Source organism: Lacerta agilis, chromosome 16, assembly GCF_009819535.1.
Source record: "Lacerta agilis isolate rLacAgi1 chromosome 16, rLacAgi1.pri, whole genome shotgun sequence".
NCBI classification, from domain to species: domain Eukaryota; kingdom Metazoa; phylum Chordata; class Lepidosauria; order Squamata; family Lacertidae; genus Lacerta; species Lacerta agilis.
Genome location: NC_046327.1, coordinates 32,636,300 through 32,658,962, shown reverse-complemented (window position 1 = coordinate 32,658,962; position 22,663 = coordinate 32,636,300). Strand labels below are relative to the sequence as shown.

At 45.4% G+C, this 22,663-nt stretch overlaps 1 protein-coding gene across 1 annotated transcript; it reads right to left on the bottom strand.

Annotated features, from left to right (window-relative positions):
- Window positions 1-9,374: 9,374 nt before the first annotated feature.
- On the bottom strand, window positions 9,375-21,990 carry TNFSF14 (TNF superfamily member 14). The gene is given in 5 exon segments (XM_033173627.1): window positions 9,375-9,826; window positions 12,610-12,654; window positions 18,639-18,675; window positions 21,648-21,908; window positions 21,910-21,990. Coding segments are annotated over 5 exon segments (846 nt in total). The 3' UTR covers window positions 9,375-9,404.
- Window positions 21,991-22,663: the final 673 nt, after the last annotated feature.

Below are 22,663 nucleotides of genomic sequence, written 5' to 3'. Positions count from 1 at the left end.
TGAACGTCATGCATAATCTTCAGTCCCTGCAAGTCAGTTTGAGATTCCTCTTTGAGATAATCTAGTTTAGGTTAGTTAGAGAGTAATGTGTTCATGTGGCACATGGCTGCTGTTTGTATGTGCATGCGCAGTTGTGAACAGTACAGTGGGGTTCTGCAACTCGCATGGCCAGACCTCGCCACCCTCACCCCCCACCTTCCAGTAAGCAGCATCCATGTGACTGACTGAGGGCCAGGTGAGCAGTAGCACCTGCCTCCCCCCATGTGCTGCATGTTTGTGAGTGACCACTGCCTTCTCTGGACAACTCCTCCTTTGGTTTTGACTCCAACCATGTGGCTCCTGGATGGTTAGCTGCAGGGAAATGTTGTCCTTGATCTGAAAAAAAATGGTTCTCCAGCCTTGTATGGAGAGGAGACAGTGCCTGAATGTCTTTGTTGTTGTTGTTGTTGTTGTTGTTGTTGTTGTTGTTGTTGTTGTTGTTGTTGAGTCATTTAGCCATGTCCGACTCTTCGTGACCCCATGGACCAGAGCACGCCAGGCACCCCTATCCTCCACTGCCTCCTGCAGTTTGGCCAAACTCATGCCAGTCGCTTCGAGAACACTGTCCAACCATCTCATCCTCTGTTGTCCCCTTCTCCTTGTGCCCTCAGTCTTTCCCAACATCAGGGTCTTTTCCAGGGAGTCTTCTCTTCTCATGAGGTGGCCAAAGTCTTGGAGCCTCAGCTTCAGGATCTGTCCTTCCAGTGAGCACTCAGGGCCGATTTCCTTCCGAATGGATAGGTTTGATCTTGCAGTCCATGGGACTCTCAAGAGTCTCCTCCAGCACCATAATTCAAAAGCATCAATTCTTCATCGATCAGCCTTCTTTATGGTCCAGCTCTCACTTCCATACATCACTAATGGGAACACCATAGCTTTAACTATATGGACCTTTGTCGGCAAGGTGATGTCTCTGCTTTTTAAGATGCTGTCTAGGTTTGTCATCGCTTTTCTCCCAAGAAGCATTTGTGGATATTTTGTGGGAAAGGGACAGGGGTAAATTTGGCCATGGTGAAACCCTGATATGGGTTGCCATATCTCCAATAGCTGTTGTGCTGTTTTTGTTTTTTGTTTTTGTTTTGCCACAAGTTGCTGAGTATTGAGTTGAGGTTTTTTTTGGGGGGGGAACCAAAGTTGTGGAGCTTTTTTAGTAAAAACTACAAGAATTTTTGAGTTCTGGAGCTTTTTCTACAGCGCAATTTAGCCCCAGTTTTCGCCATTTCCGCCATTTCCGGATGACCCTTTGGATCCCTTCCAACTCTATGATTCCAATATTTTTAGGCCATAAGCAATCCTGTGCATGTCTACTCAGAAGTTGGTCTTGCGGAATTCAGTTGGACTTGCTCCCATGCATGCAGGTAAATGTGTTTAGGGTTGCGGCCTTAACTTACAACCCCTAAGCAAATTTCCTTGGAAGTGGGTCCCATGGAGTTAAAGGGGGCTTGCCGATCAGAAGGTCGGCGGTTCGAATCCCTGCGACGGGGTGAGCTCCCGTTGCTCAGTCCCAACTCCTGCCAACCTAGCAGTTCAAGAGCATGTCAAAGTGCAAGTAGATAAATAGGTACCACTCTGGCAGGAAGGTAAATGGTGTTTCCATGCGCTGCTCTGGTTTCGCCAGAAGCAGCTTAGTCATGCTGGCCACATGACCTGGAAAAACTGTTGCAGACGAATGTCGGCTCCCTCAGCCAGTAAAGCGAGATGAGTGACGCAACCCCAGAGTCGTTCGCGACCGGACTTAACTGTCAGGGGGTCCAGATAAGGATTTCATCCCTGGTCACTTTCCAGGATAACTGAAAATGTTCATGAATAGCACCCCTTGTTTAACTCAACCCTGGTTGTCACTCTGAGTTAAGTTGGTGTCAGGCACACTTATGGTTTGTGGCTGTTCCTGCTGCATGCGACTCTGAGCAAACATCATGCAAACTCTGACCTACATTCAGGTTTGCTAATAGCACCGTTTGCAGTGGGCAATGACAAAAACTCACTCCTCTCTGAAATGCTCAGGTTCCCAAACCTCCAAATGAATCAAGCGTAAAGTAATACACGCAGGAAAGGGCAGCAAAGTCTCAGAGACAACTTAATTTTGACCCGGCATGCTGCAGCTGGGATAAGGGCAAATTCCATGCTAGGGACCATGCTCTATTCTGCCTTGGTCAGACCCCATCTGGAAGACTGTGTCCTGCTCTGTGCACCATAGTTTAAGAAGGATATTGACAAGCTCAAACATGTGCAGAGGAGGGCGACCAAGATGATCAAGGGCCTGGAAACCAAGCCTTATGAGGAATAGTTGAAGGAGCTGGGTATGTTTAGCCTGAAAAAGAGGAGACTGAGAGAAGATATTGTTACAAAAGTTGGACAGGGCACCCCTTCTCACAATCTGTCATACTGTGGCCAGTTTCCAGGGGGTTCTAGGTGCTTACCCACGGTCTGTGTTCCTTTGAGAATCAAGACACAGTGGAGATTGTTGTAGCTTTAAGAAATACAAATTATTCACATATTTACACCTGAGTTTGGATTAAAAACATTATTTATGATTTTCTATTTTATACATTTCAATAATTTCACAATCATCTTAACATTTCAAAACTCGACTTCCTTCCCCCTCTTTCTGCAGTTCCTTAAATTTATTTTTTTATATTTTCTGCATATTCAAAATTAACTTTACTTAAACATTCATTCATCTACTTTAAATGCATACTCTTTTTTTGGGCAAATAACATTCTTTCCACTGTAGTCGCATACATGAATAAATTTCTATATAGTTTAGGTAGTTCTGTCCCTATAATTCCCAAAAGGAAAACTCCCCCCCCCCAATGTTATTTTAAACATCTTTTCCAATTCATTATATATCATTTCCCAGTAAGCTCTGAGGTTGGATTGAGGGAACTGCGGCATGGTCATCTAAGGGGTTTATTCCCCACAGCAGTGTAGTGTTGGAGTCCAAGGCATTGCTCCCAAACTGTCTTCAGCCAGCCTGTCTTCCCCCTATTTTCCTGCCACCTCATACCCAGTTACCATTTCAGGGATTATGCTCAGGAGGGCTGCACTGCGGAGGAATGTTGGGAGCCACCCCCTCCTCCTCATCCCGAATCTTCCCAGGAGCAGGAGGACAGCATAGATTTGGAACAGTGGTTTGCAAAGGGGCATAGTTCAGAAGGCAGAAGCTGGGAAATACTGAATGGGGAACAGCTAGCAGAAGAAACACCAGAAGAGAGAGAGAGTTTACAGATTCACAGTCTCTTGATAGTATTCACACACACCCTTCTCCAAAGTCTCTGGATAGTATTCACACACCCCTTCTCCACTCTGGGTGGCTTCCAACATATATAAAAACATAAGAAAACATTAAACATTAAAAAACCTTCCTTATACAGAATTGCCTTCTGCCAGCTCAGGGGTCAGATAACTCCATACCTTCCAGCATTCCTCCGATGAAAATAGGGACATCCTAAGGAAAAGCAGGATCAAATCAGAAACCGGGATGGCTTCTCTAAATCAGGGACATCCCTGGAAAATAGGGACAGTTGGAGGGTCTGTGAACTATCTAGTCTGTAGGACTGACAATCTAATTTTGACTCAAAATAGACAAGATTTTGTGGGAAGTTTTCTTGGGGGGAAGGTTGTCCTCTTGCCCTTAATATGAAAAAATACGATATGCAGCTGTTAACGCTTCAAGGGAGCAGGCAGAGCAGCTGCTGTATATAGATTTGGTAGGAATCGGAAAGGAAGAATAAATGAGCATGGAGGACTGATGGGGACTTTTCTATCTCTCTCTAAATTACACAAAGATTAGAAAATTGCTTCAGAAACCTCTTTCCCCAACACATGGATGCACATGGTAGTAATTAGTGCTTCATTCCCCTAATATATATATATATTCTCAGCAGGCTGATGATGTGGGGATTACTTGGCCATCAAAGTAAACTTTGTGGGTTTACTCAGAGCTAGGGTTGCCAGGTGTCCACTATTTGAGTGGACAGTCCACTTTTTTCACATTGTGTTCACTATTCCCCCCCCCTCAAAATAGTGGACTTTTTTATTCAAAAGCTTTATGATGAAATGGTATTTTAATACATGTTAAAATGTTTGTAAGAAAATATATAATTTAATTTAATTTAACCCCCCCCCCGCACTTGTCCACTATTTTTTGGAAGCAGACCTGGCAACCCTATTGAGGATTGGAGAAAACTGGTAAATTATTTGAAGAAAAATACACAATTAAGTACGTTAGTAGGATTACAGAAGGCTTTGTAGTAAAGAATAAATATTATTGTATGATGAAATAAGCAATGATTATGTTAGTTATGCATATCAAAGCAATAATATATGGAATAAATATAAAAACAAAGAGGGAAATTTTTGGAAACCATATGGAAGGCTTGAGGGAAGTCCTGGCCTAGAGAGGTCAAAATGCAGAATGTTCAATAAGCAATGAATTGTAAATATATTGTATGTTTTGTAAAACTGAATAAAAAAGACTATGAATTTTTTAAAAAAATTTAATTTAACCCCCCCCCCCCGCTTGTCCACTATTTTTTGGAAGCAGACCTGCCAACCCTACTCAGAGCTCTTGGATGAGGCCTCTGGCTCTGATATGACAAGGGGAGATTGACATTGACAAAAGGGAGTGAAAACAGCCTGTGATATGGAGGAGAATTGGGCTGCAGGTGAAAAAAATAAACAAGATTAGGAGAGCTTTCCCAAATGAGTAAAATATATACGAAAGTGAGAAAAGCATCTCTGTTACCACTGGAAACAAAAATTGAGACTTTAACAACCTAGATCTCAGATTTTTCTCAGATGGCGAATGAGGCCCTAAATGTAAGCCCAAGTGATCAGTCAGAGAGACAACTCCTGCAAATGGCAGCTGATGTTCTGGAACTGAGATGGGAAGATTTTCCTGAGAATTCCCACTTGAGAAGTCTTCTGGAGAAAGTAGAGGGAGAGGCTACGTCCCAATTCATTGCAGGTTGGTTAGCCACTTTGAATTTAGGCGTCTCCTCACCGCTGTAGGGCTCATAGGGTCTTGGGTTCAACAGGCAACATAGGAGATGCTCCCAGGGATAGAGTGCTTAAGTCTGAATGCTACCAACAAAAAGAACTGATTTTTAAGGCATCACACAACTGGCAGGAGCTAAAATATGGCAAAACTACTCTGCATGTTTTCCAAGATATTTGTCCGGAGACTCTGGGTAAAGGGTGTGCTTGATGCCTATACAGCAGCAGTGAAGGCAGTTGGATTCCCTTACTAGTGAGGATTCCCATTTAAATGAATAGGGCAGGATAATGGCAAATCTGAGACAGCAAGTGACAACAGGCAGCCACATCAGCTGCCCCCATGGATCCTGCTGCTCAAGGTGGTCGCTTCACCTTGCCTCACCCAGACCTGCTTGTGAACCTGCACCAATATCGACTACTAAGAACTGTCAATCTCTTCTTCTTCCAGGGGTCTCTGCAGCGTCACAGTAAGTCATGCTACAGCTGAGGTTGCCTTCTACCACATGTCTCCATGCTTCTGGTGGTGCTGCTTCAGTGCTACAGATGCCTAATTTCAGCACAGCTTCCAAGAATGCAAGCAGCTCTTCACCTACCCGGCAGCCCCCGCTTGAAGCATCTCCAGCCGAGTGTTACAGTCCACAGGAAATCCTCTTCGTGATGCTAACAAGCCCCCTCCAGTGCGGTTTGGCTGAAAGGAAGCCTGCACGAGGCACAGCATGAGCTGGGGTGTTAGCATCTGAGGTATCTAGAGCTTTCTGTGCCGCAGAGTTTCGTACGACTCCTCAAGTGACCCAAATGCTCCTTTCTCCTTTCTATACAACCCGTAGTTTTACAGATGCCCCACAAAGCCCTTACTGTTTATTGAGTGTCAATAACAATGCAATACAGACAGCAGTAAGCCACACACCCCTTTGCCCTCCTCGCTGACTCAACTAGTACAGCATGCAAGCTTCCTTTGGGCATTGAGTCTGGGCAAGTGAGGGCAAAAAGTGTTTAGCTAGCCATGCCCCCACTGCGTTGGCAAATTGGGAGGATGCAGAAGTAGGGATGATAAAATGGAAATGTCGGATGAAAATGAATGTTGTTGTTGTTGTTGTTGATGATGATGATGTTAATTGAATTTATATACCACCCTATACCTGGGGGTCTCAGGGCGGTTCACAGAAAAGATCACAATATATAGAAACAATAACCCAATAACACCCCCACCCCAAAAGAGCCACATTTTAAAAGGGTATAGTATGTCAATCAGGTCAACCAAAGCCCTGGCTAAAAAGGAACGTTTTTGCTGGACACCTAAAGGTGTATAATGAAGGCACCAGGCGAACTTCCCTGGGGAGAGCATTCCACAGACGGGGAGCCACTGCAGAGAAGGTCCCGTTCTTGTGTTCCCACCCTATGCACCTCTCGAGTAATGCAAGGAATGGAAGCCGCTGTCTGAACAGTTTGCTGTTTCTCTTGGAATATGAGGCATTCGGGCAGCTCTCTGCTCACCTGTAGCTGCTGCAAGCATCGTAGCCGGGCTTCAATCACCTCGCATGCAACGGCAAGTGTGGTGCTGCCCTCTGGCAACTGTGACAAACAGACAGTCTTCTTTCTGACTTTGAAGACGCAGAAGTGGGCAGAGCTCCCCCCCCCATATTTGCGCAGCGGTCCCTGCCGCCTCCCTAATTCCACAGATGGGAGAAGGTTGGGGGTTATCTGCAGGGCCGTCTGAAGCATATCCGGCGCCGTGGTTCAAAGATCCCCCCGGCATCCCCCCAGCAACTCCAAAACAAGGGAGGGGGCAGTCAAGCAGGAAAACATGCTGGCGGAATACTCTCCCGCATCGGGGCGCCCGAGAAGGCAGCCCGGGAAGGCTGTGTGCCGCCTTTCGCCAGGAATCAGGAGGAGGACAACGACCAACAGCAGGGCCGTCTTTAGCAGATGCAGAGGCTAGGGAAGGAAGCTGTGTGCAGCTTCCATCCTAAGCCTCTGCGGGGATCGCTCTCCTCCTGCGGAAGCTTGGGAAGGAAGCTGCACGCTCGCCAGCCATATAGTTGGCGGGGCGCAGCCGGCGGGCGTGCAGGGAAAGGGGAGGCTGCCAGCAAAGCGGTGCAGCTCCCCCACTCGTTAGGGCGCCCCTGAGAGGCCGGCACCCTGGCGCAATGCACCACTAACACCAATGGGAAAGACGGCTCTGGTTATCTGGCAACTGTGCAGCCAAGGTTCCCAGAGAAAATGGCCAAGCAGGGCTGAAATGACAATCCTCCCCCCCCCCCCTAACATGATTGCTTTTTCAAGAGCAGAAAAGGCAAGAGGAGTGTGTGCTTTATGGCACTGCTTGTAATAATAATAATAATAATAATAATAATAATAATAATAATAATAATAATAATAATAATTTTATTTGTATCCCACCCTCCCCGGCTGAGGCCGGGCTCAGAGCAGCTAACATCATAAAAACAACACAATATGCATAAAAACAGACATCAATTAATTAAAATACATCTTAAAATTAATTTGAGCAAGATAAAATCTCAATTATCAGTTTGGAATTGAGGAGTGGTTAATACTTGCCAGGACCAACTATTTCCACTGATCGTACAAGGACCTGTGAGCGGGTTGGGGGCCTCCTTCGGGCTTGTTTTATGCAAAGGAAAGTAAGTAAAACTGCATCCTGCCCAAAGGCCTGGCGGAACAGCTCCGTCTTGCAGGACCTGCGGAAAGATGTCAAGTCCCACACTCAGGGGGACCCAACTCAGGGCATCCACTCCCTGCCCACCTTTCTCTTGGAAAAATCCAGTGTGGTCTGGGTGGAGACATGCTCAAGGGGAAAGAGGATGGGGCACTAGCTACATCTGGGGAGCTTTGCCAGCAATGAAGACACGCTAAAAACACACACACACACACACACCAGGGCACGGACTTTGAGGCTCCAGCGCAGGAACTCATTTTGCCAGCAGTTCTTCAGACTTCCACCTATAAGATTCAGTAGAAGCAGTTCCCCTAACCTGCTCTGCTACAGGAGTCAGGCAAGGCCTCTCCCCAAGGACGGATTTAGGTTTGATGAGGCCCTAGGCTACTGAAGGTAATGGGGCCCTTTATATGTCCAGCTGTCCTTTGTCAACAACAAAGGGTTGCTGTTTTTTGTGTCGAATATATGCTATATGGTCATTTATGGACCTGATAGGTACCTAAAGCCATTTGCACATAACAAAATAGGTATTTTATCAAAGTAATTGTTGAACTGAAATACATTTTATTTGTTTTTTATCTTATATTTTGGATATTTTTCCCTTTTGATTTTTTGGGGGTGCCCCACGAGAGTGGCGCCCTAGGCTATAGCTTGTTTAGCTTATATGTAAATCCGGCACTGCCTCTCCCAGTTGGAGACAAACCAACCACCCAGACTAAGCTGCAGTTGGGTGTTACTTGTTGCCGATACAACACTCAAAACGTGCTCCATCACCGCATGCAGCTGTCCACCCTGGACCCTCCTTTCCACGGAACTTTTTTCTCCCCGACCTTGCCTATCTTTTCATCACCTGACAGGGCTTGTAAATCCCTCTTGTTTTGAACCAGAACCCTTGTTCTACCTTCCTACCCCGTGAGCCATCTTCCATTCGCTGCCTTGTGGGAAGATTTCCAGGAGAGAGGGAGGAAGGCAGGTGGAGTCAATGCTTAGCACCTGTTCCTATTCCAGTTGTATTACAGGCCATGTACCACCAGTGGTCCTGTGGGAGCGATTCCAAGAGAGAGGGGGAGGCAGGCAGGGAAGTCATGGGGGTCTCTGTGTCGGCTTAAATGTGCCCCTCTGACAAAACCCGTCCTGTAGGAAGGATCCCAATGGCTTGGTATGTTTTTGATATTGTCCGTTGCTACTTTAGGTAAAGGTAAAGGGACCACTGACCATTAGATCCAGTCATGTCCGACTCTGGGGTTGCGGTGCTCATCGCGCGTTACTGGCCGAGGGAGCCGGCATACAGCTTCCGGGTCACGTGGCCAGCATGACTAAGCCGCTTCTGGTGAACCAGAGCAGCGCATGGAACGCCGTTTACATTCCCGCTGGAGCAGTACCTATTTATCTACTTGACGTGCTTTCGAACTGCTAGGTGGGCAGGAGCTGGGACCGAGCAACGGGAGCTCACCCCGTCGCGGGGATTCGAACCGCCGACCTTCTGATCAGCAAGCCCTAGGCTCTGTGGTTTAACCCACAGCGCCACCCGCGTCCCCCATTGCTACTTTATTATGGCATTTATGGAAGTTTCCGCCTAATCAGAATAGCTATGATATAATAGCAATAACGACAACAACGACAATCGGGTACCGGCAATTTTACACATTACATTCCACCTCTCCAGATGCAAATCCTTCCAACGCAGCTCTCAGATCATGAAGGCTCCAAAATATGACCTTGAATCGTCCTTGACCCACACCAGCTGTGGCTGAGACACCTTGATGAACACCTCATTCTTTTCCTCCAGCTGCACCATTCCAGCAAGGAAGCTGTTATGCCTCCAATCTTTGCTGTTCTTCCAGTTGCAGTAAGGAATGCTGTTGGTTAACAGCACCATGGCATCAGGATACTGAGAAGTCCTCTTGTAAACGGTGTGAGTGACAAACTGGCTGTTCTGTTGCATGTCTGGGCAGTTTGAATGCCCCAAGTAGAGCTTGGAATAGATGTAATAGTGTCCAGGTTTTGTGCAAATCAGGGAACCACCACTGTAGTTCATGTCCTGTAGGAAGGCCAAGCCATTCGTGGGTTCCCACTGCAGAGATCCGTTTGGAGCCACAGTGACGGAGGAACCTGCAAAACACAGCACCCTGTATCTTCATTTGTGGTGGAGGTCGGGGTAAAAAAAAACAGATCCTGTCCCTTTCAACAGTGAAATGATAATGGGATCAAACTAGGCCTGGGGGAGAACTTCATTCGGTTCATGTTTTAATGCAAACCTATCAAGTCCACACTTTCCAAGCCAAGAAGCGAAGCAAACACAGCTCTCCTTCAAAATTTACCCAGATTTTACAATGCAGCTCTCCAGAGTAAACACAAGATGCATATTTTTGCGAAGAGGGCACACAAGAATGCATACAGGTGAAACTCAAAAAATTAGAATATCGTGGAAAAGTCCATTTATGTAAGCAATTGTTTTCATTAGCCAATGAAGTTTAATATACAGTATGAGATAGACTCATGACATGCAAAGCGAGATATGTCAAGCCTTTATTTGTTATAATTGCAATGATTATGGTGTCCAGCTGATGAAAACCCCAAAGTTGAAATTGTTAATTTGGGGTTCTCATCAGCTGTACGCCATAATCATCACAAATATAACAAATAAAGGCTTGACATATCTCGCTTTGCACGTCATGAGTCTATGTCATATATTAGTTTCACCTTTTAAGTTGAATTACTGAAAGAAATGAACCTTTCCTCAATATTCTAATTTTTCAAGTTTCACCTGTATATTGTTGAAAATAACATACAACAGTGCATTCTCCGGGGGGGGGGGGTGCTTGCAAAAATGCATATACTAGACAAAATTTCATGGAAAAATGCATACGTGAAGAGAAATGCACATGAGGATGTTACAAATTCTCATGGGGACATTTATTTTAAAATTGCAGAAATTTTCTGCCATGGGGCAGAGCAGACCCAATGTAAGACTAGACAAATGCAAAACCGAGAGAAACTGAAAGGGGCAGTCTCACCCACCCCTAAATCAAACCTAAAAATTATGGTTGGAATACTCATCCACCCCGCCTCCCTGGATACCTTCTAGCTGGGGGGGCCAAGGTTTAAGAAAGAGTAGGACCATGATACAGTCCAGGTTCCCTTCTACACACCTGGCTGCCTTGCAGGCCATGAAGTCCTGAGCTGCCTTGGAATCATGATCCATGCAGGGGCGTAGCAAGGGGGGGCGTAGGGGGTGGTCCGCCCCATGTTCCATAATGGAGGGGGTGACAAATTATCAAGGAACAATTACTGCCATATTAGGGCGGTTCATTAAAAACTTTTTTTTTGAAAATGCCTGCTCCAAAGGTCTTATTTTACTATACTAGGGATTATATAGCTATATATGACATTTCATGCATATCGGTTAATAGCTTGACCCTCCTCCACCAAAATAGCTGTTTACTTGGCTGTTTTCCTATGTCGTGAAGGCTGAAATTTCAGTTCAGTGGAGCACTTACTGTTCCCAACCCTAACTCTCTGGAAAGCCATAAAATTAGACTTCAATTTGATTTTGAGATGTTTTTAGGAGGTAATTTAATTATTGTTTGATTTTATGCTAATGTTATATATCTGATATTAGCCACACTGAGCCTGACTTCGGCCAGGGAGGGTGGGATATAAAGAAAAGTTTATTATTATTATTATTATTATTATTATTATTATTATTATTATTATTATTAGTTATTATTCCTTTGTAAGAAAATATGAAATAACATAAAACCATTTTTTGCAGGGGGGAAATCAATGGGGGGGGGGACAAGAAATTTTTCATACCGGGTACCACCTGACCTTCCTACGCCTCTGGGGGGGTGACATTTTTTTTATATTATTTTTTTGCCCCTGGGTACCAATTTACCTTGCTACGCCCCTGGATCCATGGCACTGACATGGAAATCTCCAGGAGAATCTCAATGCCATGTCCGTCAGCTCAGGCAGGAAGACTGCTGGGCAGCGAGGTGGGCAGTACATTAACAGGATCCCTAATCTGCCCCGCTTGCCCAAAGCTGATGGTTATTCTCCCACTGCCTTGCTGGCCATTGGTTCTGCCATTGAGAGCCAGTGTGGTGTAGTGGTTAAGAGCGGTAGACTCGTAATCTGGGGAACCGGGTTCGCGTCTCCCCTCCTCCACATGCAGCTGCTGGGTGACCTTGGGCTAGTCACACTTCTCTGAAGTCTCTCAGCCCCACTCACCTCACAGAGTGTTTGTTGTGGGGGAGGAAGGGAAAGGAGAAGGTTAGCCGCTTTGAGACTCCTTCGGGTAGTGATAAAGCGGGATATCAAATCCAAATTCTTCTTCTTCTGATCATAGCTGTCAACCTTTTTTTATTGCATTGGGAAACAGCCATAACTGTCAATCTTCCCTTTTTTGCAGTGGGAAACGGCACTGGAATAAAGGAATTTCCCACAAAAAAAGGGAAAGTTGACAGCTATGGTTCTGATCCACCATCTTGTATGCAGTGCTAGACATCCGAGCTGAGTGATGGTGGATGGCAATTGGTGGCAGCAATGGCAACACTAGGTTGAAGGGAGCAGCAGTGGAAGCCCATTGGTGACAGGGCTCCAGGTTGAGGACCCAGTGGCACCATGGTGAAGGCCCACTCAAGCCTGCCAGTGCTCCTGGTTCTATTAGGCAAATTATAACCCTTCTCATTTGTGCTCACTAGTCTGTACCCACCTCACAGGCCTGACTATGGGCTCCAGGTGGCCTGGCCCAGCTGCAAGGTTATCTACTCTAAACCATTACACCCTGCACCCCTCCAGTCAACTGGCTCTGGATCGTGCCCACGGCACTCAGGCTCTTGGAAAAGCTTGGCAAATGGTATAAATTGAATTCACTTAGAGAGTTTTCTTACCTAGTGTCAGATGAGCAGCTGGCTTTTCAATGGTAGGTTTGTGACCTGTGAAAACGAATGAGGCAAAAATGAGTTTTGCTAGTTCCTTTTGTCTGCAGGTAGCTGTGCGTAGCAGAGGCACTAGCGAAGCAACTGCTCTGAGCAGCAGGTAACCATGACCAGGGATTCGTAAGTGCTGCAATTCTGTGGGAGTGAGGAACAAGTACGGAAATGTACTGCTGGGTGCAAAGAATCACAGACGATCCTTTGGTGGGGATTCTAAAAGCACAAATCTAGCGCTTAGGGATGCAAAGAAATGCTTGAAAGTGTGTGGGCAGCGCTGGCTAAAATCTCAAAACCCTAAAAGGTTGCTGGGGGGCTTGCATAACTTTTTGTTCTTCTCTATGGCAAAGCCAGAATAAATGACACAGAAGAGTGAACACTGCAGAACAGATTATGCAACACTTGAAAAAACTATGCACATTCGCCCAGTTTACGTAAGTGATACAGGCACCAGGATCCTACTGGGTACATGCGGCACAAAAAATTTAAAAGGTTGTCACATCATTAAAAAGACAAAATTTTATTTCGTTATTGTCACCATCTCAAGCTGTTGGGCTTCCCTGTAGCCAGCAATGAGCCAGGCGTGTGTGGTGTGGCATGAGAGCAAGGGCATATTTGACCTCCTTGAGGCAGGCAGCTGCCACGCTAGCAGACCAGTTTCTGCAGCCGCTCCCTTGCTGCTCACCATTTCACTTGCCTGTTTAGTCACTCCCTCCCTCCAGTCCAGACCCAGTTCTGCCAGCAGGGACATGGGAGTTTGGAGAGGGTTCTCTGCCCCTTGTGCCATGGGACATGCCCTGGGTGGCCAAATGGCAGAAAAACAAAGGCACAGTAGATTCCAGGCATGGAGAGTCTGGAGGGGAAAGTGCTTCCCATTATATAGCAGACAAGTCTTAACTTTGATTGCCTCTTAGATGCTTGGTGAAGACGTTCCACTTTCAACAAGCCTTTGAAGTAGAGATTGATACCCCAGTTGGTATCTGCAGGGCCGGCCCTATGATGAGGCAGTTGCCTCAGGTGGCACATGCCGAGGTGCAGGGAGGGGCCAAACTGTGAATGCCATGTACTCTAGCCCTCAAGTGCTGTGAAGGATGCTATCCTTACACTAGTGTTGGACTAAGATTCAACTACCAGTCCAGTTGGTTTCTGTATGTGCCAGGAAAACAGCATCTTGTCCTTCGCCTCAGGCAGCAAAATGCCTCTTGTCAACCTTGGGTATCTGTATTGGCTATTGGCTTTGAAACTGTTTTTATATTTGCAATTCCTTTTTGTTCTTTTTAATTGTTTTATGGGTGATTGTTTTATATGTGCCATTGGTGTGTGTGTGTGTGTGTGTGTGGGTGGGTGGGTGGGTGGGTGTGTGTGAGAGAGAGAGAGAGAGAGAGAGAGAGAGAGAGAGAGAGAGAGAGAGAGAGGAATTATTTGTACAACTTCAGTGGGACATGTGCAGAAAATTTCCCAGTGGCTTGCATTCTTGGAATCAGACCTTGTCTGTCTCATCCATTCTGCTGCTCTTAAAGGAAGTAACACACCATCTGTCATCAGAAAAGGTTCCCTCACAAAGCCACATGTCAGGCACGATCACGCAGTGAAAAAGATGGATACTCAGTATAGCTCTGTGCTATTTGCAGTTGAGATGAATTGGGTGCTTTCTTGCTCTAAAGTGTTAGCTAGTGTGGTTTTCATTCTAAAAGACATTTCCTGGTTTCCATTTGATATATAGACATCCACACGCACCTAGAGCCACTGACCCACAAGATTCCTCCGTGCCTATAGACGATGGCAATTAATTCTACTAATGCATTGTGCAATATTTCCTTACCACACGGAAGGGTTGATGCAGCATGTAACCAGAGGAAGTGATGTGTAGTCTGAGGGGGTGGGGAATGGAGGGTGGTGTAGGCGTCATTAAAAGGAACAGCCCAAGGTTTGGGGTTGTTTTTTTTCTTAGAGGAACAAAACGTTGCTACTCCCTTGTGTCTAATCATAGAATTGTAGAGTTGGACGGGGCCCTGAGTGTCATCGAGTCCAACCCCCTGAAATGCAGGGATCTCAACTAAACCATCCATGACGGATGGCTATCTAACCTCTGCTTAAAAACCTCCAAGGAAGGAGAGTCCACCACTTTCTGAAGGAGTGAGAAGCATAGTAATGGCATATTACACCATCCAGAATTGACTAGGGCTTCATACACACACCATACGGTTAAAACACACTTAAAGCACACACACACCCCGCGCAACGAATCCTGTGGCTTGTTAGGAGTGCTGGGAACGGTTGCTCTGTAAGGGGTAAACTACAGCTCCCAGGAGTCTTTAAATGTATGTATGGTGTGCGCACAGCCAAATATACTATTTTCTTATTTTCATTTGTTTACATTCCTCCCTTTCGCAACTGGGGCAATGCTGTAGGCAGCCAGTGGATATCGGAAGGTTCTCAGTGGAACACTTGAGGAGATGCTAAGCTAAGCTAAGCTTCTCCTATGCACCTCCTCCAAAAGTGGGTCCCTAGGAATTTGGAAGTCGCCCACTTTGCTCCAGTTGGCCCTGATCACCAGATATCTTTACTCTCAGAAGAGTTCTATATAGCCCCCTACCCAGTGGGGCTTCTGTACTCAGGGCTAACCCAAGTCATCTTGCTGCTTGAGGCAAAGAACAAGATGGCACCTGCTCTGTTCCACAAACAGAGTGGCAATTGAATCTTTCTTCTACACTTGTGATAATATAGCACCTTCCTCCACACCTTGGAGTGGTCCTGAAGAGACTGTGTAGCATTTACAGTTCTACCCTCCAACACCTCGGTGGATGTTGCCACACCTGCAAAGGAAGAAATGACTCTTTCCTTTGAAGTTGAGTTACCTGGCATTAAGGTGACATCAGGTGATGGATAAGTCAGTGGCCCTACGGTGGTGGTGGGAGTTCAAGATCCAGCCCACCAGTCAGATCCTGTTCCTCAGCCTGTGCTTGCCTCTGGTTTCAGACAGGTCAGGCAAGGCCAGCAACCTTTCCTTTGAACTCAAGCCAGGCAGTAAAGAGAGAGGCCTGCTGAATGTGGGGCTTTCATCAGCACTGACTAAAAACTTCACATTCAGGAGGGAAAGGCTATGGGGTACTCAAAACTCCCAAATGCAGCTGAACTGAGCGGATGGCAGAATATGTTGGTTCCACTTGGGAACTCCCAAAGTGTAGGGCAGATGTCTTGGGGTTTTGGACCTCACGGGCCAAACAGAAACTTTGTTGAGCTTAGTTTGGCCCATGGGATGAAGGATCGCCCTGCTTGAGAGGACCACTCACCTTTGGTGGTGGGCGGCATTGCAGCCAGGCCTCCTGGCCCTGGCCATGATCCGGCTCGGGGCCAGGGGATTGACACCACATCATGCCAACTCCAGCCGCGTCACCCCCACCCAGCCAATCTATGCCGGCGGGGGGCATGGCCACAGGTGTTTTAAACCACGGACCGCCGGGGGCTTCCCTCTCTTGCCTCCTCGCCGGACCTCCCAACCCACCCACCCTCTTTTCAAGCTTTGGTTTGACACGACCTTGCTATGGACAAATGTCGGCCACCTTATTGTTGGGGCTGGGTAGGAATTTTTCCACTTGGCAAATTGGCACCTGCCATTTGGTTTTCGCCGACCTTGTAGCAATCATCACAACTTTGTAAGGTTAGGCATTGGTTAAGCCTTTGTTTAATGGAGGGGAGGTTGTAGCCTCCGCCTGCCCCTCCTCGATAAGGGTATCCTGTTAAAGGGATCCGGGGGTGTGGATCCTGTCCACAACGCCAATGGGGATCCCTCGGAGTGCCCCTATCTGATGTAAGTCATAGGGCTCCCCCTTCTGGTGGTTTACCCTTAGTTCCACTCCCTGCAGACGGACAGGAGTCAAGATGTAGCCTGGTTTCACCCAATGCCTAAGCCAAACCAAGTGCATCTGTAACCAATAAAGTTGTGGCCTGTTTTAGCCCATAATCCTAAATACTTGTGTCTGTGTGTTATTAATGAATTGGGAACTGCAGGGCACAGGGCCTTGGTACGCAAGAGGTTTGCAAAGCCAAACATCCATCTCAGGTGCAAAACAATCAAGGGGAAAGACCCCCACAAATGCTCAGGTGCTTTATCGAAGGGCCCACAACCTATCACTAAGGAAGCTACCTCACACTTTTAATTTATTCAGGTTATTTGTTGTTTTATTCAGGTTTATTTATTTTAACATATGTTAGGGACCAGGTTTTTAAAGGGGAATGTTGTGATTTGCCAGGGAAATTCAATGTTTGACATTTGTTTAGGTTGTATGTAGTTTCATTTGGACTTGTGGCCCTCTAATGTGAGCTGGAACACTGTCAAAGTCTGATGGTACAAATAAACAAATCTGAATCTTACATTTCCTCATGTGAGAGGAACCTCTGCATGACCACACAACAGTTTTAGAATCCAACACTATTTATAGCTGGGATTAAATGTGTATTGTGGTTTCAGTTAGTCGAAAGCAGGGAATGAAGCACCTGTGGACACTTCCAAGTTTCAATGTTTCCTTCATCTTGATTTACAGACCTTGATACACACACCAAGACTACATTTATCTGTGGCTATAATTAAGCTATTGCAATTAATTCCACAAATGGGTTATGCAACATTCCCTTATAGTATGGAAGGGGTAAAATCAGGGCCGGATTCAGGTTTGATGAGGCCCTAAGCTACTGAAGGTAATGGCGCCCTTTATATGTCCAGCTGACCTTTGTCAACAACAAATTGTCACAGTTTTTTGTGTTTAATATATGCTATATGGTCATCGATGGACCTAATAGGTACCTAAAGCCATTTCCACATAACAAAATATGTATTTTATCAAAGTAATTGTTGAACTGAAATACAATTAAGAAGAAGTATATTAATAGTGAAATACAATTAAGAAGAAGTATATTAATAGTGAAATACAATTAAGAAGAAGTATATTTGGGGGGGGGTGGCAAGAGAGTGGGGCCCTAAGCTACAGCTTGTTTCGCTTATACGTAAATCTGGCACTGTGTAAAATAGCATATACAGTAATCAAAGAAAGTACAGTAGTGACTGAGGGGAGAGGGAATGTTAGCAGGTACCCATGGGTTGTTGTTGTTGTTTTGCTACCCTAGTGAACTGCTAGTGAACAAGGTCAGTTGAATCTTATTTAGTTTCTTTTTGTTGCAAAATTACACTAAAAGAGAAAGGAAGGAAGGAAATAATGGAAAGGAACTGGTAATCTGAATCTGAATCACATACACTGCAAATCTGAATCTGAACAAAATCAGATAAGGGACAATTCGGCATTCTTTTCTCTGCCTCACCAAGCAGAGATGCAGTAAAATGGGTTACACTTGCAAATTAGCATTGGAAATTAATTTTGTTGCATGGAAATTACTTGTGAGCAGGGATGAGGGAGGAGTGTATTTGGTCCCACTTTTCACAGCACACCATGTTGCAGTTGCCTGAGGATTGGAATGCAACTCCCAGTTGAATTAAACACTTCCTCAGATTTTGCAATGTGGTTTCAGTTTGGAAAAGCACAAACAAGATACATGTTTTACATTTAAGTTGCCTATTTTATGAATGAGTGCTTTGCAAAGCATTTAGAAGTACACATTTTGAGAGGGGTATATCTTAATTTTGAGAACTGCATGTTTTATATTTGAGAAGTAGTATTTTGTGTAAAAAGTGTATCAAAAAGTGTACAACATAATTGCACACTTATTGTGCGTTTTACAAAATCAGCTCAAAATGAGCTAGAATAGGCCTATGTTTGAGTGCCAGTTTGACTGAAATGGGACAGAATTAGTTGCTGATCTCATATCTACTTGTGAGAAGACACTATGGTATCATCATGACCATGGGGAAAGGATTTGCCGCATAATATGCCGCTATACTGCGTGAAACTTTTAATTCCATTCCTAGCTAACTGCAGAAAAGCAATGCCTCAGGAGCACTAAAAGGCTCTAGATAAAGGGCAAGACAAACTTACCTTGTACAAATTTCTCATAGGTTGCATCTGCATCTCCCTTTAAAAAAGGAAAAAAATATAATCCAGAAGTCAATTCCCAGTCAAGCTGTGTGAAAAAGCATCCCACCCACGTCAGAACAACTATAGTGATGACAGGTCCCATCTCCGAAATATTTTTCACGGAATTCTCCCTGTTTTTCGTCAATATACAGGAAACCAATGCTAGATAGACATAGTAAGCTGATGAATCACAATTTGGACCCCACATCGTCCTACCTTCTCCTACTGCTTCTCTAACATACACTCGGAATCTATTAAAAAATAATAATAATTCGGGAGTGGCTGTTCTTCAGTTTCTGTGAAAAGCCTGTTATATCAACATATATGAATGTAGGGCCACTTCAGATATTGCAGACATCCTTCCTGGAAAACATGTCAGGCATGAAAAACAGCTGAAACCGCAGATGGATCATCTTGAAGAAATTACGCTGCCTGAGGCCAACAACAAGATGGTGCCGCCACCCCACCCCCCAATTAAAGAGCCGCCATACCTCTTTGGACAGTTATGGCTTCCCTCAAATAATTCTGGGAGCTGTGAAGGGTGCTAAGAGTTGCTAGGAGACCCCCATTCTCCTCCTGTGGCTAGAGTTCCCTGTGAAGAGGGATTGATGGTTTAAATCACAGTGGGAATTGTAGCTCTGTGATGGGAATGCACGTCTCCTAAGAACTCTCAACCCCCGTAACAAACTACAGCTCCCAGAATTCTTGGGGGTAGCCATGACTGCTCAAAGTGGTGCCATTGTGCTTTAAATGTATGGTGTGAATGTGGCCTAGCTTAGGGGGTCATACAAAGTTCTGCTCATTCCTTGTGCCTCAGTATCTACCGCCTGAGGCAGCAACCTCATTCTGCCTCATGCCAGGTATGACCCTGATTACACCTATGGGAATTTTGCTTCATGTGCATCCAGTCTATATGCACTTAGAAGCTAGGGGCAAGTTGCAGGTTTCTAGGATGTAAATGTCACATATGATAATCCACCAGTGGCATTCAATTTTCCTATATGTGTTCCATGCCAGAACCTCATAATGCTCCAAGTAGCATTTCGATCTGAAATGCACACCCTAAAGTAACCAAGGCAGATTATCATTTTGTAGTTACCGTATTTTCCAGCGTATAAGATGACTGGGCATATAAGACGACCCCAACTTTCCCAGTTAAAATATAGAGTTTGAGATATACTCGACCGCAGATTCTCCACCCGGCGTATAAGGCGACTCCCGACTTTTGAGAAGATTTTCTTGGATTCAAAAGTAGTCTTATACGCCAGTAGTTGGAAAAAGGTTTTGGGTTTTTGTTCTGTCGCTGAAATGCTTTTCAGATTAGCAGCTTTTCTAACTCAGATCTGACTGCTAGTGAATTAACAACATTGTTAGTATATTTATTTTAGTGGATACAATACAGCCCAGTCTCACTCACCCAAGGGGAAGAGAGAATTCTGGCACCAGAGGTCTCCATGTGGCTCAAATAAAGCTCAATTTACAACATCCCTCATTGCCACAGGTATTAGTTGCTTCCCTGTTTCCAGAGAATTTAGTATACCAAAATAAGCACAATAACATCTTTCCTATGACCAACATTTTGAAGGCGTACTCACCACACCACCCCCTTTCAGTACAATTTTATGATACATAATCTTTGTGGCAGTAGCACAAATCATTTGAATAAATAGGTTAGATGTGTGATATATTAAAAGGCACTAAAATCATTTCCATAGGCGACCAGCTACAGTTGCCACTAAAGCCAGCTCAGGAGGGCAGTGATGTTGGGCCTTTGTCAGGGCCCCAGACAAATAAGGGGCACAACTGCTGCAACAGCTGTGCCATTCTCTCTTGGCACAGAGCACCCAAGCACATCAGATGAAGTGTGAGAGAAGTATTAGTTTCCACACTCCATGTACATCCCCATGTCTTCTAAGTAAAGAGATCCCCTTGTCTTTCTGCATAAGGTATCGTTAAAGGAAGGAAGGTCCATATACTATTGAGTCTGGTAAGCTGGAAGAAAGTGAAATTCATTTTTAAGAGCAGCGGCATGTTCTTAAATGAAACCACAATCAACTTTAAAGTCCAGATCCTTCAGATGAACTGGTCTGAGGTCCAGCTGGTTATTTATACTGCATCTATAGCTACAAACTTGCTGTTGTGTGCAATGCAAAGCATTCCAGATCTTAAAAGCTAACTTTTGCATTGTCTCATAGAAATTGTTCCTGTAAAACCTAATTGCACCCATAGTACCTGAGCATGTATCCTCTCTCTCTCTCTCTCTCTCTTACACACACACACACACACACACACACACACCACACAATGCACTGAACTCAAAATACATAATTCACACAAACAAAAGAGCATAGGAATAGCAATACTGGATCACACCAAAGGATAATCTAGTCCCGCAATCCGAAGCCTGAGGAAACTCCACAAGCAGGACATGAGTACAACAGCATGCTGCCGCTGTTGTTCCCCAGTACACAGAGGCATTTTGTATATGTCATTTCATAATTCTACATAAAGCCTGGGCTGACTCTACATACACAAGATCCTCACAAGGTATCTTTACATTGCTCTGTGTCAATTTTTGCCATGTGTTTATTCATAAGCCTGTTCCATCTCATTTCTGGATTAATTGGCATATCTTTTAAAGATGGAATCTGAGAACTGTATCACAAAACTCAGGGAAGAGAAAAATCCGAAGCATAATTTACATTCTGATTTCTCCAGGAGGTGGTGAATTGGGTCAGTCCTTAAAATGTCACCCAGACAAAATTCTCTACCATCTCTAATCCTAACCAATGAGAAACAAACAAACAAACAAACAAACTACATCTAACCCCCCTCCAATGCACAAGTCCTGGCATCCTTGCAGCTTCTATTCATTCTTACTACAGTATTTAACACCTACACCCAGGGCAACCCTCCACGTTTTGCTTCCCACTCCCCATCGCCCCTTGCTCTCTGTGCACTTGATATGACCTGTGATGTGGCTTTGTCCAGTTCCTTGCGGAAGCAGAGAAGGAAATAAGCTTCTATGGCTAGACCAGCCAACGCCAGCAGCACCAGGATTCCCAGCAGCAGCTGGCCATATGGCCGTTTCTTCTGGGTCTTCTGCACGGGTGGCACAAAGGGGGCATCCCTCTGTGGCACATCCACGACAAAAACAGATGGGCAGCCTACTCTGTCTTCCATAACTCTTGTCTCTCAATAGATTGGCAGCAGGATGGTTGTGGCACAAGGGTTGTGTTGTGTTGCCGAGCAGATAGGCTTGTTGCTTCTCTGTGGCCCGAGTTATGTACATGAGAGAGTGCAACGCCCACATCCCTGGAGAGGAAACCACAATCTTACCCAACTGGCCTCTACACACTAGGTTTCTACGCTTGCTTTGGTGGGCTGGGACTTCCTCGAGGGAAGCCACTCCCCTCCTGGTCCTTTCCTGAGTGGGTGTACACAACTTTCTGTTTGATCACCCACACATATTGCCATGGAGGGGGAAGGGGAACGGTGCAGGGAGGCTGGCCCCCATTCTTCCCCCAGTCAGGAGCTTTACCTGTTCAAACTGCCACCCGTCAGTGGGAACTGAGTTCATGACCATGGACAGAGAAGCATTTTTGACTTGCAGGTAAGTGAAAGGTGGGGTTCCTATCAGGCATTTTAGGGAACAAAAAGTGCTCATTTTTCAAATACTCCTTTTGCCCTGGAAACACTTGGGTGGCATCTGGGGTATCTGCCAACTGTGATTTTGGTTTCTGCAGAAATTATAAATATCTAGAGACTTCCTGGAAGTGGCCCTTTCTGCCTACAGTGATGTTTCTGTATGTGCACCCAACTTCCCTGTCTCTCCTTATGGTCTCTCATGGAAGAGGAAGATCAGGTTAGCTTTCCAACATAATAATCTGGTTTGGGCTTCAGATTGAAAGACTCACTCCAGACGGGTGTGGGAGATTCCCTCTGTCCTTTTTGTGTGCTTCAGTGGGCGGTATGGGATATCCCCT